Source organism: Esox lucius, chromosome 23, assembly GCF_011004845.1.
Source record: "Esox lucius isolate fEsoLuc1 chromosome 23, fEsoLuc1.pri, whole genome shotgun sequence".
NCBI classification, from domain to species: Eukaryota; Metazoa; Chordata; class Actinopteri; order Esociformes; family Esocidae; genus Esox; species Esox lucius.
The window spans coordinates 12,034,751-12,050,092 of NC_047591.1; the positions used below are offsets into that span (position 1 = coordinate 12,034,751).

Genomic DNA, 15,342 nt, shown 5'->3' on the forward strand with positions numbered 1-15,342 from the left:
CTGCCCGGTATATAAGGACAGGGTGCCAGTCTCCTCTAGATGTGTCACTGTGCCGCCTCCCTCATCCATTGAGATTCCCACACTGTGCTGTCCTAATCTCCTCCCATCACTGGTCTGAGGGTCTCAGAGAATCTTCCTGGTGGTGGCTCATCATCATCCCTGTGGACTCAGGACTCCCACGCCCCGCTTGGCCTTCCATACACACAGGCTGGTCTGAAGGCACCTACTCACCTCTAGCTTTTGATTCACTCACTCTTATCTTGGGACCCGGCTCAAGATGCCAGAGCCAGCGAAGAAAGGTAGGAGGGCACTCAAAGTTTAGCCAAAGGATTTCACCAAACTGCAAAGTGCAGTCTGAAGTCACACTGTTAGAATTTCAGACGGAATCAGTAGACCGGCTTATTTAGTACAATCAAAATCTGTTAACTGATACTGTTAATTGTAATGCATGTGTAATACTACTTTCATGTCGTAATTAATTAGTTTATTTTCTCTACAGACATAACCCAAAACATTTTAATTATGAACACTTTATTCCTATTCTTTATTTTGTAAATAAGGGCAAATATTTGCTACATTTCTATTGGCGTTTCTTTTCCTTTTTTTATCTATTGCCGCATAATTTCATATTTATTTAGCATAAATCAGAGTTCTCTAAACGATACGGAGTAACAGAGAATTATCTCACATCAATTGTGAAATTGACTTTCACGACAGCGGTATTGTATTACTGCTTGGATGTTTCTACCTTATCCGGGGAGATGGACGTCCAGGAGGTTTATAAAAAGCTTCTATTGTTTCGGCTGTTGGCATGATGGACAGTGTGGTGTCATGGTCATTTGGAGCCTGCCGGAGGGGGGACATGTGATGGGCTGTGGTTGAGGAATGTTGATGAGCCCTGGTACTTGGCACTGGACTGAGCTTGGCTGAGCTGAGAAGACCTCAGCAGGGTGATGCAATGTGGATGGACTGCCCTTGGGGTCATGCAGGGATGAGGATACTTTCTGGTTTAGGAATATAGTTCGTACCAGGTCTTGCTTATGACTGATGAATGTCTGGCAGGTTGGATGATAGGTTATTGTGCGGCAGAAGCAAAACATGATCCCTCAATACCCACCCGTATATTCAGATCTACATTCATCTCCCTCCTGTTGTCTAGTGCAGTGTCCTATACAGTGTTGCATACTGGCACCTGTTTTATAAACCTCATCTGTGTCTGTTTTGTCTGAACACGGCTAGAATGCAGGGCGGCAGCTAACGTCAAATTCACGCGACAATCTCTCACCCGGAACCCAATACTTCCTACCTGATACCTTGCTAGCTAATTAACTACTCGCCAGTCTAGCTGGCAACACAAGCCGGTTACTTAAATACAAAAATATTGTATGTGTTTATTTCAATGGTGAGTGAGAAACAAGTCGAAGAATTGGTCACCATGTGGTTGTCATAGTTACATGGCAATTAGCTAACATTACCGCCCTTGGGATGTATGACAAGATGCTGGTGTGAACGACCAGGGCGCTGGTGTTGCATCGAGGTGTTTGCCAACAGTGAGTTACTTACCAACAGGCAGCCAAAGGCTTTTGTGGGGCAGCTGTATCACTATGTCACCGGCGCCAGATTTTTTCCTTTCAAGACTTAGGCTATTACTTTCGCGTAGGATAGCAGCCTGCACAAGAATTGACTTGTAATATAATTGGTGGTAACCACCTGAATGTCAACGAGATACAATCTACCCCACTGGGAGAGGGGGGTACAGCGACACCCGGGCACAGTGTCCTTTAGCTCTCATTTGTTAATCACTACTGTCCGTAACGCAGTATGGAGTTCTGACAGGGAATTAGCTGACATTAGCCGGTGCAGCTAGTTTCAGAGTGATGGATAAAGCACTGCTTTCTCCAAAAATAAGAAATGTTTTAATAAACCTCTGCAACATTAACATCTACATTTCTTTATTTATTTTTGTTGGGGGGGGGGGGGTTACTAATGATTCTGAACACCCCCAATTTATCTTTCAAGTCCCAAGTTTGAAACTTGCAGGATTGAGATGCCACTTAAAACTGCATCCCTCCCAGCCACCTCCGTCTTGTCTGTCCTTATGCTATATTAGTGCTTCCCTCCAACATTAGTTCAGGTCTCTGGGGACTAACTTTCAAACATGACCTTGTACAGGAAGAATACATTCATTGCTGTGACACCACGCCAACGAAGTGAATAACCAGTTTTATTTTAGATAGTTTACCCTCAGGTGGCACGGAGCTTTATCTGTAGCAGTCATCATGCATCAGGAATGGCATGCACATCCACTCTACCCACCACAGACACATCCAGGCCACTTTGCCGATGTATTTGCTCCACTCTTGGACAATGGGGATTACATTACGGAATGGCTGGGCATTGACTGCATTCAGTTATTTTAATGGTGGCAGTAAATATAGTAAATAAAGTGAGTGCACAAGGCAGTTGATCTCCCTTCAAACAGCCAGGTGTGTGGTTTGAGTGAGGCGTCATTCGATTTTTGGATAGCTTAGCTTCTTGAACATGCAGAAAACACTGCCCTACTACTGGGTGTGTTTTAATAGTACAGATGAGATGCCACCAGGAAGTTCATTCGCCATAACATGGGTTCCTCTTCCACAAACCCACCGGGGGAAGGGGAAGCAACAGAGGGACACCAGTTCACCACAATCACCTTCCATAGAAAACAAGATCAATTACTGTAAAAACCTTCCTTGTAAATTACTCAGAACAGCTGAAGAGGGGGAGGCTGGTGGCAGACCTACTGTCAGGAGTCCCAGGGCCCAGGACAGAATATTCCTGTTTGCCCCCCTCACCCAATGTGAAATAGTAGTATCACAATTGAGACCAGACAATTTTGACGTGCCCCCCCCCCCCAACACTTAACGTTCCTGGTTGACCCCGCCCCCCCACCCCTGCCTGGCTGGTGGTCTTGTCGGTTCACACTGCAGACCCAACAAAGATGAGGGATGAGTGGCCCATAGATTTGTCTGGACCTGGACTCTTGGTCCCTGGAATAGACTATTAATCCCTCAACCTCACTCTCTCACTATTTCTCTATTCCAGTCGCTCACCCTCACTTTCTCAGAAGAGGCTAACATTACCTCCCCCTGGGCCATGTAAGGCCAACGTCCTCCCCTTTATGTACTGTACAACCACATTGCCTCAATCAGTCTCCCTGCTCTGTTACTGCATCATGGCCATGGCAAGCCAAACTCCGTTCCATGAATCAAACCTCAGGTGAACAGCCAAGGGAGACCATAGCCCCCCCATCCACACAAGGTCCTCAGCAGTTCCTTTCTGAAACCAGAAGTCTGTAACTCTGTGACAAACTGACACACACTGCCTAGTGTGGGAGGCCGGTCTGAACAACACAAAATAGTAACAAATATGGAGTGTTGATTAAAGTGTGTGCCTTGCAAAGTTCAGCGGGGGGAGGGGGTCTATATTAAGAAGATAAACCAGAGACCGCAGCTTGGCTCCCGTTGGAGTCTCACTGAGCTTGTCTGTCTGCACAACAGCGGGTCCGACAGCTGAACATACCTGCAGCACTTGAGAGCCGGGCCGAGGTGAAACAAAACCTGTCTCCGCACTCATTATCTCCGCACTGAGACAAAGAATGCCTCCCTGTAGCGCATACGGATGTGGGTTTGTGACCCTGTAGGGTTCTGTTTTAATGATGCCTCAGTGATCTTGTCTAAATCTGAACTGAAAGTGTTTAGTGGCTGAGATAAAGACTGCAGAAGAGATGAGTTGGGAGGTGATTACAGTGCCATTATGGATGATTGTAAATGACGTTTGGATTACGGTGTGTATGGGTATACTGCAGGCACAGGTGATCTCGGCAATGGGAAATGGATGGGAGTTACCCTATGAAAATAAAGAAGTGAAAAGAAGTGAAAATGGGGTGTGTAAGAATGTGTGTGTATGGGGTGTGTAAGAATGTCTTCCACAGAGACAGACAAACGTCTTGTTCTTCTAGGACTTTGAAAAGGAACGGTGCAGTGTTCCTCCGCGTCGTTAACAAGGGATCTGTCACGTCTGGCACGGGACATACTGGGACGGCAGGCATCCCTGCAGAATTCACAGACCGCTGTGCCAGGCCTAGTGCCCATTGATCAGTGCCACTGACTGTGGAAACCAACGGGCTACAATGGCATCACCCACCTAAAACCTCCTCTCTTTGTTCCTCTCACTCATTCAGTGTGGCAGTAACGTTAAGAGGAACTAGCGGCAACTAGCTTATTCCGAGTGTATAGAGAATAATTAGAAGCTTCTGGATATTTAGGGAAGGTCATTTTCAAGTCCAGACAAAAGACGTATTTACCGACACAGCCTTAACTTTACCAACTTATTTAAGTTCAGCCTGTGCTTTCTTGTAGTGCATGCAAACGTAAGTGGTTATCAGGCTGCAGATAGAATTCTGTATGGGTTTGTGTGTGTGCTCCTCAATGGTCACTGTTTGCTTGGGTTTCAATGCATGTGCTGATCTACTGCGGTGTGATCTCTCATCAGTCCACCATGCTAATGTGACGGTATGGTGGAATGTCCCATCCTACAGTGAGCATGCTGACACATGACATTTGGTCAAACGTGTATTGATTTTGAATGGGAACAGGAGGGCGGAAGAACTGCTATGGGCTGTGCAAGGGTACAGATTTTCTGAAAGACTGCTGGTTAGAATCCCTGAGTGGATAAAGTGCAATCTGGCTGACTGTTGATAAAAACAGCGGGCAGAGGGAGTTAGATAAAGCACTTGTCTTGTCAGAAGTCGGAACATTTAAATTGCAAGGTTCTAAGCAACGTTTTCTAGGTTTAAGCTTTGCTCTAGCTCTACCTCACTTTTGACTGATATTCCTACAATTATTTATTAACAAAGACACATTTTCGATATTCACTGTAATTCCACCATAAAAACATACTCTAAATGCTTCCTCATCTATGCATACAAATAACTCAGAGACATCTTACCCAAACCCTTCAATGCCACACTACTCACAGTAAATTCAATATATGACATAGAGTTTGGGTTCTCCAGAATACATATCTTCTCATTGCCACAAAATTAGAATTCTTCTATAATTTCAAGCAGCGACTGGGTGTCGTCAGTCTGATTAAACAAAATGACCACATGGTATTGGATTGGACATTTCGTTTTTTACGTTTTTCTACATAAGCCCCCTTTGCAAATGTTTTTAATTATCTTGTCTTTACTGATTGTATGGGCGTTGTTATGTAGTCTTTTAGTTGTCTCGCACGTCTTTTTTTTGTGGCAAATGAATAAACTAATCTGAGAAAACACATGACGGATCTAGTAATAACACGCAAGGTTAATTTTTAAACCCTGTAGGCTAGGGAATACTAAGGGATGTGTCTAGGCTTTCATCAACTGTGGCCTAGCTTTGAGCCCTAATACGCTCAGATCATATCGTCCAAATATGTGCCATGACCCTCTGCGCTGGTTTGATCATCCTAGACAGGGTAGAAACAAGCTGTACCACTAGGTGTCTTCTTAATCAGTTAATACTATGTATAGACTCAACACATAGGATGCCGTGTACCATAAAGATGACGCGACTCGTTGGGTGTCATACGACATATGCTTACAGCCGCTTTCTCCTAATAGAATTAAAGTGCAGTCTGGGATTTTGGCGATGCAACAGAATCGTTTTTTTTAAACCTCCCATTTTGGTCTACATGCGTAATATGTTGTTTATTTGTGCAATATCTATATGTAGAGTCATTATCATATGTCGGAGTGCCATGAAATTCCAAGTTTGAAAGTGAGTGGTTTGGATGACATGGGGCCCACACAGACCCACATTATGTCCTACTACACCATTTTCCCTGACCCTTTTTGGCTCGTTAGCTTCACTTTTACAATGAGTGTGCAGAAATCACAGACTGCATCTTTAATCGCACAAAAGATATAATACATAATACACAGTTCTGTTTTTTAATGAAGCCTCTCAAAACCTAACTGTAAAACATGGACGTCACCAATGCAAGCAGCTTTGTAGATTACAGCTTATGTTGCTATTGAGATCTAAGTGCAATACCTTTTTGATACCTAGAAACACATGTCAAATAAGCACAAGGAAAAAGTTGTTGAGAAATAGAAAAACACCACAATAGACAAGGAGAGATGCCAAGGCCCTCAAAAGCCCAGAGAATTCTGAGTACCCACTGCCGTACTATTGCAGAATTTCATCAGAATTGCAGTATTTTATCAGAGTGAGAAATAATTTGTAAGCTGAAACAAGTGTGACAATGCATATCAAAGCAGCATGGCTTGGGTACAAGTAAAACATTTTCAAACTGTTTTGCCTTTGTCTTTAACTTGCTTTTGAGATCAGATTTCAGTACAGGGCTATCCTCCAGAATAGTTCTCACAAAATATATATTTCTAACTTTTTACCTCTCAGATATATGAGTCCATTACATATGTTTTTCCGAATATCTAGTTAGCCTTTTACTAATGAGAAAATACCCCTATTTGAGGAATAAACAAAAATAAGTTATATTTCTGGATTCTGAAATACACTAGGCACAGAACAGGGTTAAAAAAAAGAGATGCAAACTCCATAAATGTTTTTCAAGAAGATCGGACATGAGATGTTATCTGGACAGCTCATATAATGCAGGGGTTTGAATTTAATCCACTCCTCTTTTGTTAAAAAATCTCAATTTTTCCCCACTTCTCAAGTGATTTATTAGCCCCATAATATATCCAGACCAAACAGGGTGCATAACTAATGCAGACATCTTAACAACATGTCACACATCCATAGAATAGGAGATGGCCACGCCTGTAGATGCACAACAAGCTTTTGGCTTAATCTCCTGAAATCTTTTGGCTCAGACATTGATCAATGTTGTCTATCTATTTTAGCGAGAATCTGCAATGCTGTTTTTTTATCAAAATATCTGCCTAAAGAGTTTCCTCATCTCTCAGAATTTGTATTACTAGGTGACCTAAACTGGGATATATTCAACCAATCAGAATTTGTGTGTAGCACCAGTTGGATGCTTTAAATATTATCCAAATGGAACAGGGCCCACCCAATTCAACCCCAAGAACTCTCACATGCTTCTTGGATATGCTTACAGTAGCAATTTATTGATAGCTTGTGAGGCGGACAGCAAATGTACTCTGGATCAAAAAAATGACCCTTTTTAAAAGTTCTCTTTTTTTCTTTGCTTTGCAGATGAGATGCCCAATGGTGAAAAAGGTCAGTGAAGTATGATTGTCAACAATCCTCTTACACCTCACACAGAAGTGACTTCATGGTAAAATGGGAAACCATATTCCACCTCTGACTACAGTGTAACTGAGCCATGGGTTAAAACACTGTAAAAGTCTACATGTGGATAGTCTACATATGCTCGGCAGTAGTAGGTGTGGTGAAGACTGAGTGGTCAGAATATACACATTCCGCCGGCCGACTGGCTGATCCAGGCCTGTTGATGCAGCTGACGCTCCTGATCGGGATGCTGGCATGTAATTGGCTGCCCAACGACACCAGGCTTTTTTGACCTTGTGAGGAGCAGTCGGATCTTGGGCCTGTGGCTTTGTACAGCTGGGCCAGAACTAAATGTGTCCATGGCTGGGCACTACTTGATTTGATGTAGTTATTCTTTTAGATATTGCAGTGTAATTGTGCCAGAATATTGCAAATGAGGTAAATGTATTTGAAGAGTGCCTCATAATCAGATTCATTTCTGATGTTACCACAATATCTAATATAGTTCAGACAAATTGCTGTAAAAAGGCGTTGAAAAACGTCCTGAAATTCCACGTGTACTCCTCGAGGGATAAACCCCCATTGAGATGTGTATGAACACAATGAATTTGTTGGTTGTGTCCCTGTCTGTGTGTGCCTGGGGGATACAGTGAGCAAGTCTGCCAGTTCGTGTGAGTGCGTGTATGCAAGAGGCTAGATGCTTTGTGCTATAAAAAGCGGCTCTTCCATCCCGCTATATTTGTCATGTACTCAGAGAGTGTTGCCCCAGACAGCATTGAGGTGCCCATGCCTACACCTGAGATATCCTTGGAGGTTTCGCCTCCACCCGCAGGTGGGTCCACGTGCTCCGGTGTCCTACTCCTCTTTTTTCCCCCTCTTCCTTGTCATTCTTTTCCAACTCCCCCTCTTGTCACACTGCCCCAGGTGATTAATTTGGCACCACACTGACAACACGCGTGTTGGTTGTTTTGTGTGTACACCGTCCTTTGGTTTTGGTAATGCGATGTCTCACACACGGACAATATGCAGTTGGTCAATAGTCCCTATGTGGTCCACATACTGTACGTATGCTATGAACACTCCGCTGCTCATAACCACCTGGTTGCACTGCTGTTAACACACTCCTGTGCTGGCAGTGTTACGATGTTGTCTGTCCCTAACAATGGCTGGTGCTTCCACTGCTAAGTAGGTCACATTTGCGTGTGACTGCAATACTGCATTCAAATGTGGATGAATCCACTGGAGGTACAGTGTGAAGGAAGGAAGTATTGGTTTAATTCTTATACACAGTAAGCAGTGGTCATGAGACTTCAAAGATGTTTTCACGTTCACGCTTCTGGGAACTGTTATGGTTGCCTGTGTGAAAACATGAATGTCTATTTCAATTGGAGAAACTGTCCTATACCGAAATGCGGTCTTTTATAAAGAGTTGCTAAATAATTAAAACTTTACTTCCTTGACTTATCCGGCACAAGCCATAGATATGTGTTGACCAGATTGGTAACATCCCTCAAGTTTTACCTGGAAGTAGGTGTGAGAGAGAACTCAACAAATACTTGATAACTGAATCTACTTCCATCACCTCACACATTTAGATTGTCAATGGATAGACCCATTCTGGTCGCTGCCTAGTGCCTATCTATGCAAATCCGTGCCGAGCAAGCACCACATACACTACCATTCAAAAGTTTCGGGTCACTTAGAAATGTCTTAGTTTACCTTGCAATTGTTTTCCCATGAAAATAACATCAAATTGATCAGAAATACAGTGTGGACATTGTTAAAGTTGCAAATGACTAAATGTAGCTGGAAACAACATTTGTCCCTATATTTAATTGAAAATAGTACAAAGACAACATATCAGATGTTGAAACTAAGATATGTTATTCTTTTTGGAAAAATACATGCCCATTTTGAATTTGATGCCAGCAACATGATTAATAAAAAGTTGTTTACCACTGAGTTGCGTTACCTCTTCTTTTTTTAATACTCTGGAAGCGTTTGGGAACTGAGGAGACCAATTGCTGTAGTTTTGAAGGTGAAATGTTTTCACATTTTTGCTTGATAAAAGGATTTCAGCTGCTCATCAGTTTGGGGTCTCCTTTGTTATATTTTTCATTTCATAATGTGCCAAATGTTTTCAATGGGTGACAGGTCTGGACTGCAGGCAGGCCAGTTTAGCACCCAGACTTTACTATGGAGCCATGCTGTTGTAATACGTGCAGAATGGGGTTTGGCATTGTCTTGCTGAAATAACCAAGGCTTTCCCTGAAAAAGACATTTTCTGGATGGCAGCATAAGTTGCTTCAAAATCTGTATATATTGTTCAGCATGAATGGTGCCTTCACAGATGTGTAAGTCACTGATGCCACGTGCACTAAGGCACCCCCATATCATCATAGATGCTGGCTTTTGAACTGTGTGCTGATAAGATGCCTTGTTACTATATGGATTCTTCTTTGCATGATATATTTTTACCTTGCATTTGTGGATGCTGTGATGTACTGTGTTCAGAGACAGTGGTTTTCAGAAGTGTTCCTGATCCCATGCAGTGATGTCCACTACAGAATTGTGTCTGTTTTTAGTGCAGTGCCACCTGAGGGCCCGAAGATCACTGCCATCCAATTTTGGTTTTCGGCCTTGTCCCTTGCATACAGAGATTTCTCTGGATTCTCTGAATCTTTTAATAATATTATGTCCACTATATGATGAGAGCCCCAGACTTGCAATTTTTCATTGAGAAACGTTATTCTTAAATTGTTGCACTATTTGCCAACGCAATCTTTCACAGAGTGGTGAACCCCTCCCCATCCTCACTTCTGACAGACCCATCCTCTCCGGAATGATCTTTTAATAGTAAATCATGTTGCTGACCCAATTCACCTAATTTTATGTATGTTATCATGTAAACCGAGAACATTTCGAAGTGAACCGAACGTTTTGAACGGCAGTGTATATATTGCAGTGTCATGCGAGACTGCCAGTGCTTTTGCTTCGAGGCTTCTTGCTGCTGTAGCCTGGTGCTATTATTTGCTGTGCAGAGGCTGTAGCAGTACAACGGGTAGAGACTTTGGGCAAGGATCCAGACCCAATAGATGTGCCTAAGCCTGTAGAGCCTCTATCTGTGGTGGCTAAGGAACCTGAGCCAATAGAGAATGGATCTAAAGAACCAGAGATGGTTGTGTTTGGGGCTAAAGAGCAAGTTGAGGCTCCTGTGACGGAGGTCAAGGAGGAGGCCCCCGCACTTCCTTGCTCACCCCCACCGCCTGGTAAGTAACCTTCCCTATAAGTACAGCTATAAATGAGGCCCAGAGTTTTCCCCTATACGGTCTATTCACTGGGAAAAACTCCAGACCCAATTATTTCAGTTCATTTATTGATTGCGTTCTGTACTAAAATCAGTACATAAATCAGTAATGGTTAGGGTCCAATGTTTTATTCTCATCATGCAATGGATTGTTCATATGAGAATGTGAATAAAATATATGTATTGAGGTGCTGTTGGTAATGACAGAGATGAATTGACCTAATTGGCATTTACAGTGCTACACCGATACACTGTTTCATGCTTTGCACAGTGAAGACTGTAGACTGAACTTAAGATGCAGTAAGTTCCTTTCAGACTAGATTTGGTCTATGAGGACATATTGTAAAAGGGTGCGAGGTGTGTGTTTGTTTCTGTAATGTGATGACTGAAGGAATTCTAGTGCTATGTGAATGGAGATGGACGGTAAGTTAATCTGAGAACCTTGTCCCAATTCAGCGACCCCCTTATCTACAGTGAAGGAGGAAGATGAGCCAGTTACAGTGGTAACACAACCTCCACCTCCAGAACCTGTTGTTACAGTGCAGATTACCACACCTCCACCCCCACCTCCAGAACCTGTTGTTACAGTGCAGATTACCACACCTCCAACCCCACCTCCAGCAGGTCGGGAAAAGTGTTTGTGTATAAGCGAGAATGACTTTGTAGGCTAGGTTTATGTGCATATTCACAAACATGTGTACATGTTTGTTTGTCTGCATTATTGTGTGAGTGTGTGTCTGTGTTAATCTGTTTTCTGTGTTTATTCTCAGTACAGTTTACACATTGTTTATTGCTGACGGTCTAGGTTTCCTTCTCAGCTGCAGTGACTTTATGCACAAAATGTAATCCATGGAACAGTCCTTTGTAAGAGGGATTGTATTTGACATTAGCGTAAAATAAAAATGTCCTTACATTTTGGCTATAATGTTTCATCTGTATGTGTGTCAGATGAGGCTTTACTGCTTGATTTGTAGTAAGAGTAATATTTTATGTGTTGGACCTTTATAGTTTATCCTATTTCTAAGCATTAGGACTACAAACTATTAAGTGTATTCAAAATGGTTGCCCTCTGCTGGTAATATACAGGATGTGCAAAAAAATTGAATAAAGGAAGGCTGTGATTGGTTAATTACTATTACACCAATTTCCCTATAAGAAAAGTGGAATGGGCCCATCAATTTAAACTTAAAAGATTAAAAAATATTTATCAGTACTAAACGTCCTGAAAATCCCCCAAAATGCTTTAGTTTAACTCAACCTCCACCAACCCCCTTGTTTTACTTATTTAACAATCGCTCCCCCCATTTCTTATCTTAGCACACCATGCAGTTACTGTTTAGATTTATGACGAGCAGAGGTTTTCTCGAGTTACACAGGATACAGGCCTTCTCTTTAACAACCTGGTTGACATTGTCTAGTTAAGTGTCAAGGCTCTTGCGAGTCGCCTCTTGTGGACATTCTTGTGGCCTTCTGGCTACTGCGTGTGAACATTCGTCAGGCACTTTCTCTTGCTGTGCTTCTCACGCGTGCTTCTGGCTGAACTTGTGGTGTGCATAGTTCCCTTATCATACGTACTGTATGCGTGGTCTCACCGTCCATCACTCGGACACAGGTGTGGCCTCACCCGGGACACGTTTGGATCTTGTGATCGACGCGCCTGTGTAACCTCACGCTTCATCTGTCCGCCTTGAACACACGCATAAACGTTGGTGTTGTATAAGTCAGTCCCGAGTTCTGTCTGGTCCCGCATGCTTTGTCTTGTGGCTTGTGGCTTGTCTTGGCGGCCTCCTTGGCCTGCAGTGCCACGGTTGGACTTTAGGAGCTTTAGGATAAGTGGGTCTGTGTGTCAATCACGCCTTTATTACAGACAAAGACGATGCTACAAACAACACTCCGTCACCACCCCCCCCACCAGGTTGGTAACCATGACAAAGCATTTCCTCGCCTTTTCCGTCTTGTCAAGTCTTTTAACTCGGAGACTCCACAAAAGGACAGTGTTTTCATCAACACCCCAGAAGTTCTGCTGAGACGTGTTCTGAGACAATACAGTATGCTAGAGACAAATATTCAAAGGACATTTAACTGTAGAGAACAGTCTTGATTGAGGATGGATGTCTTACCTGCCACAGTCTTCGTTATCAGATAGTATAGACCTTTTGAATATATCCCTGCTGAGGATCAGCTATTAAACTATTGCTATTGTTTGTTGGCATATATCACATACATGCAGTCACCTCTCAATTACAAGTACCATTAATAAAGATAAAATAAACAACACATAATGATCTTTATTGCAATTTTCCAAAATGTGGAATATATTGTTCTTTATTAATCAATCCAACAAGTTTTTTGAATGGTATTCCAGTCTAGAGACTCAGATGGTCAGTGCAAAATATTAATATTATGATTAAAATTCAATTATTGAAACTATTGAAAATATAGTTTCCCCATATTTTTCAGTGTAAGCTATTGCTTATTACCTGCGTTGGTTTTTACTTTAATTTATTATCAAGGCACCAATCCTTTTAGATTTGACTTACATATAGTTTTGTTTACATTCATGTCAATTAACAAATGCTGAAGAATAAATCCTAACATAAACAAAACAAAGTAAATATGTTATCAAATTAAGGAATGGATTTCAGCCGAGTTCATCTGACATACTATATAGAGAGCACATTTTGTTGTGTCAGGGCCTCATGGTTTCATGCATTTTTGCTTATCCGCACATTTTAAGTTATATAATAATAATGCTAAACCCATCATTTCATAATTGTATGAGTCTCAGCTTAGAAATGAATGACTAGTTAAAGGTGCATTGTGTGAATCATGCCTCTGATGTTTACAGGACAGAATTCCTCCTCCCCTTCCCTTACTGGATGAGAGGCGTGTGCTCAGGCAGTGGGCCCTTCTTGCCCATCCACTCCACATTGCCCTTGGTAGTTCGGCTGCTCACGCTCCATCCACAGGCAGGCGCTGTTTGTGTGAAGCGCTCGCTTTGAAAGGCGTGTCCTCTTGCGATATAAATCCAGGAGGACTTTCTTGTTTTCAGTTTTGGCACATGCACCTCCAAAGAGCTGTGCGCAATCTTGGACACTGAAATGTTTCACACCTATATTGGACACCTATATTTGACTTCCTTTACAAGGTCAGTCAGGTTCCTAGGGGAACATTGATAGGTAGCAATATTCTATTCAGTGCCGCAGTGAATGTATTGTACGAAATTCTCAGTTGAGTTTGGAAAGTTACAAATCTAATGTGAAGTCATGGGGCACTGTGTGCTACATCCATCAAATCTATATTTTCTACACCCTCTTTGACCCCCAATGCAACACACAGTAATATGCTGTACATTGATTTCATATTGCCTCATTAGTTAGTAGCTAGTTGCTTTCATTTGTAGTCTGGGAGGCAATTTATGAAGTTTTAGAGAATGGTTAATTGAGGGGGAGTGCTTAGGTTAATATTAGGGAATGATGTTAAGCAAATAAGGTTGACAAGCAGGACAGACTGGTGTACCAGGAGGACGTTTTAGCATGTCACGTATCGACCCCCCCCCCCCCACCCCCTCCACCCCCGCACACACCCCACTGTTGGGAAAAAAAGTAGGGGAAACGCAGACAATTGTAAACCCATCCCCTGACTGGTGGCTTTCCGGAATCTTGTCTCTTAGTTCTTTTAAAAAGTTGTTGGTGCTCATCATTCAGGATTGTTATTACGGGGGTGGTGGAACCTTCACATTGTGAAATTAAACAAATTCCCTTAAAAGTGAGGACTATGGTGTGTAGAAACAAAGTCTAACATAAATGCATAAAACTCTGAGGCACTGGCATGACAGAAAACATTTGAAGACGTTCATATATAAGTCAATATATATAAGTCTATATATATATAGACTTTTCTTTCTGTTTGTAATGTTGTGTTAAAACACGAAAACTCAATCGATTATTGGAAGCTGAATTTGGTTTTGTTTGGAAATATTTGCAAATATTTTGCTTGCATTAGTTTTAAACCTTTGTGCTGTGGAAACTCCCAGTTGACACAGTTGAAAATAATTGCCGTAATGAGGAAAGAATTACGAGGCATGTGCACAGATAGACCCCTGAGGGGTATTATAATTTTACAGCAAATTGCCTCCGGGTGGCTGACAAAGGCACACACCCTGGAGTTTATATGTCTTTATTGATTTTGAGCGATCTTTCTGGTGTTCAAAAAGCAGTGCATTATGTAAAAAAACATTGTTTTTATTTTAAACTATAAACAGTGCTTGATTTAAAAAGTGCAGGAGCTGTCTTAGTCCAAGTTAGAACTGGCAATGTCAAGGCCCAATTACCACAATGAGTAGCTTTTCAGACGGGTGTTTGGCGACAACTAAATACGTGTGCTTTTATTAAATTATTCCCAAATTCAACCATATGATTCAACCATATGCATAAGCAGGGATTTTCGTGAATATAGAACTCAAAGGCGACAGCCTTCCCAAAATCTCACGCCACCTCTTTGTCAGCATGATTTTGTGCTCATACATAAAATACCAGTGAAATAATGCAGCGAATGTGACAATAGGAGGAAATGTTTTTCATATTGGCTGTGTTGCCAGGTGGGGAGGTTTGCTGTTAAATTGGGCTATTTTTAAAGGGCTTGGGCAGGTTGATTTACAGATAGGGTTGTATAGAAAAAGGGTAGGCAGTTCCGCGGGTGATTATCGGTTTACTGTTCACAGGACCAGATCAGTCCTAACATCGCAGAGGTGAGTAACTTTAGAAAAACAAG

The 15,342-nt window shown here is 42.2% G+C and overlaps 1 protein-coding gene across 2 annotated transcripts in view; it reads left to right on the forward strand.

The window, feature by feature from the left end:
- The first annotated feature begins 53 nt into the window (after window positions 1–53).
- mybpc1 (myosin binding protein C1) overlaps window positions 54–15,342 on the forward strand; it is a 39,453-nt gene continuing 24,164 nt past the window's right edge. For both annotated transcript variants that reach the window (XM_010903841.3, XM_010903840.4), the window contains exons 1-6: window positions 54–299; window positions 7,227–7,250; window positions 8,017–8,094; window positions 10,304–10,531; window positions 11,026–11,193; window positions 12,437–12,484. In XM_010903841.3, coding sequence (XP_010902143.2) covers window positions 278–299; window positions 7,227–7,250; window positions 8,017–8,094; window positions 10,304–10,531; window positions 11,026–11,193; window positions 12,437–12,484 — 568 coding nt within the window. In that variant the 5' untranslated portion in view covers window positions 54–277. The remainder of the gene's footprint in view (window positions 300–7,226; window positions 7,251–8,016; window positions 8,095–10,303; window positions 10,532–11,025; window positions 11,194–12,436; window positions 12,485–15,342) is intronic.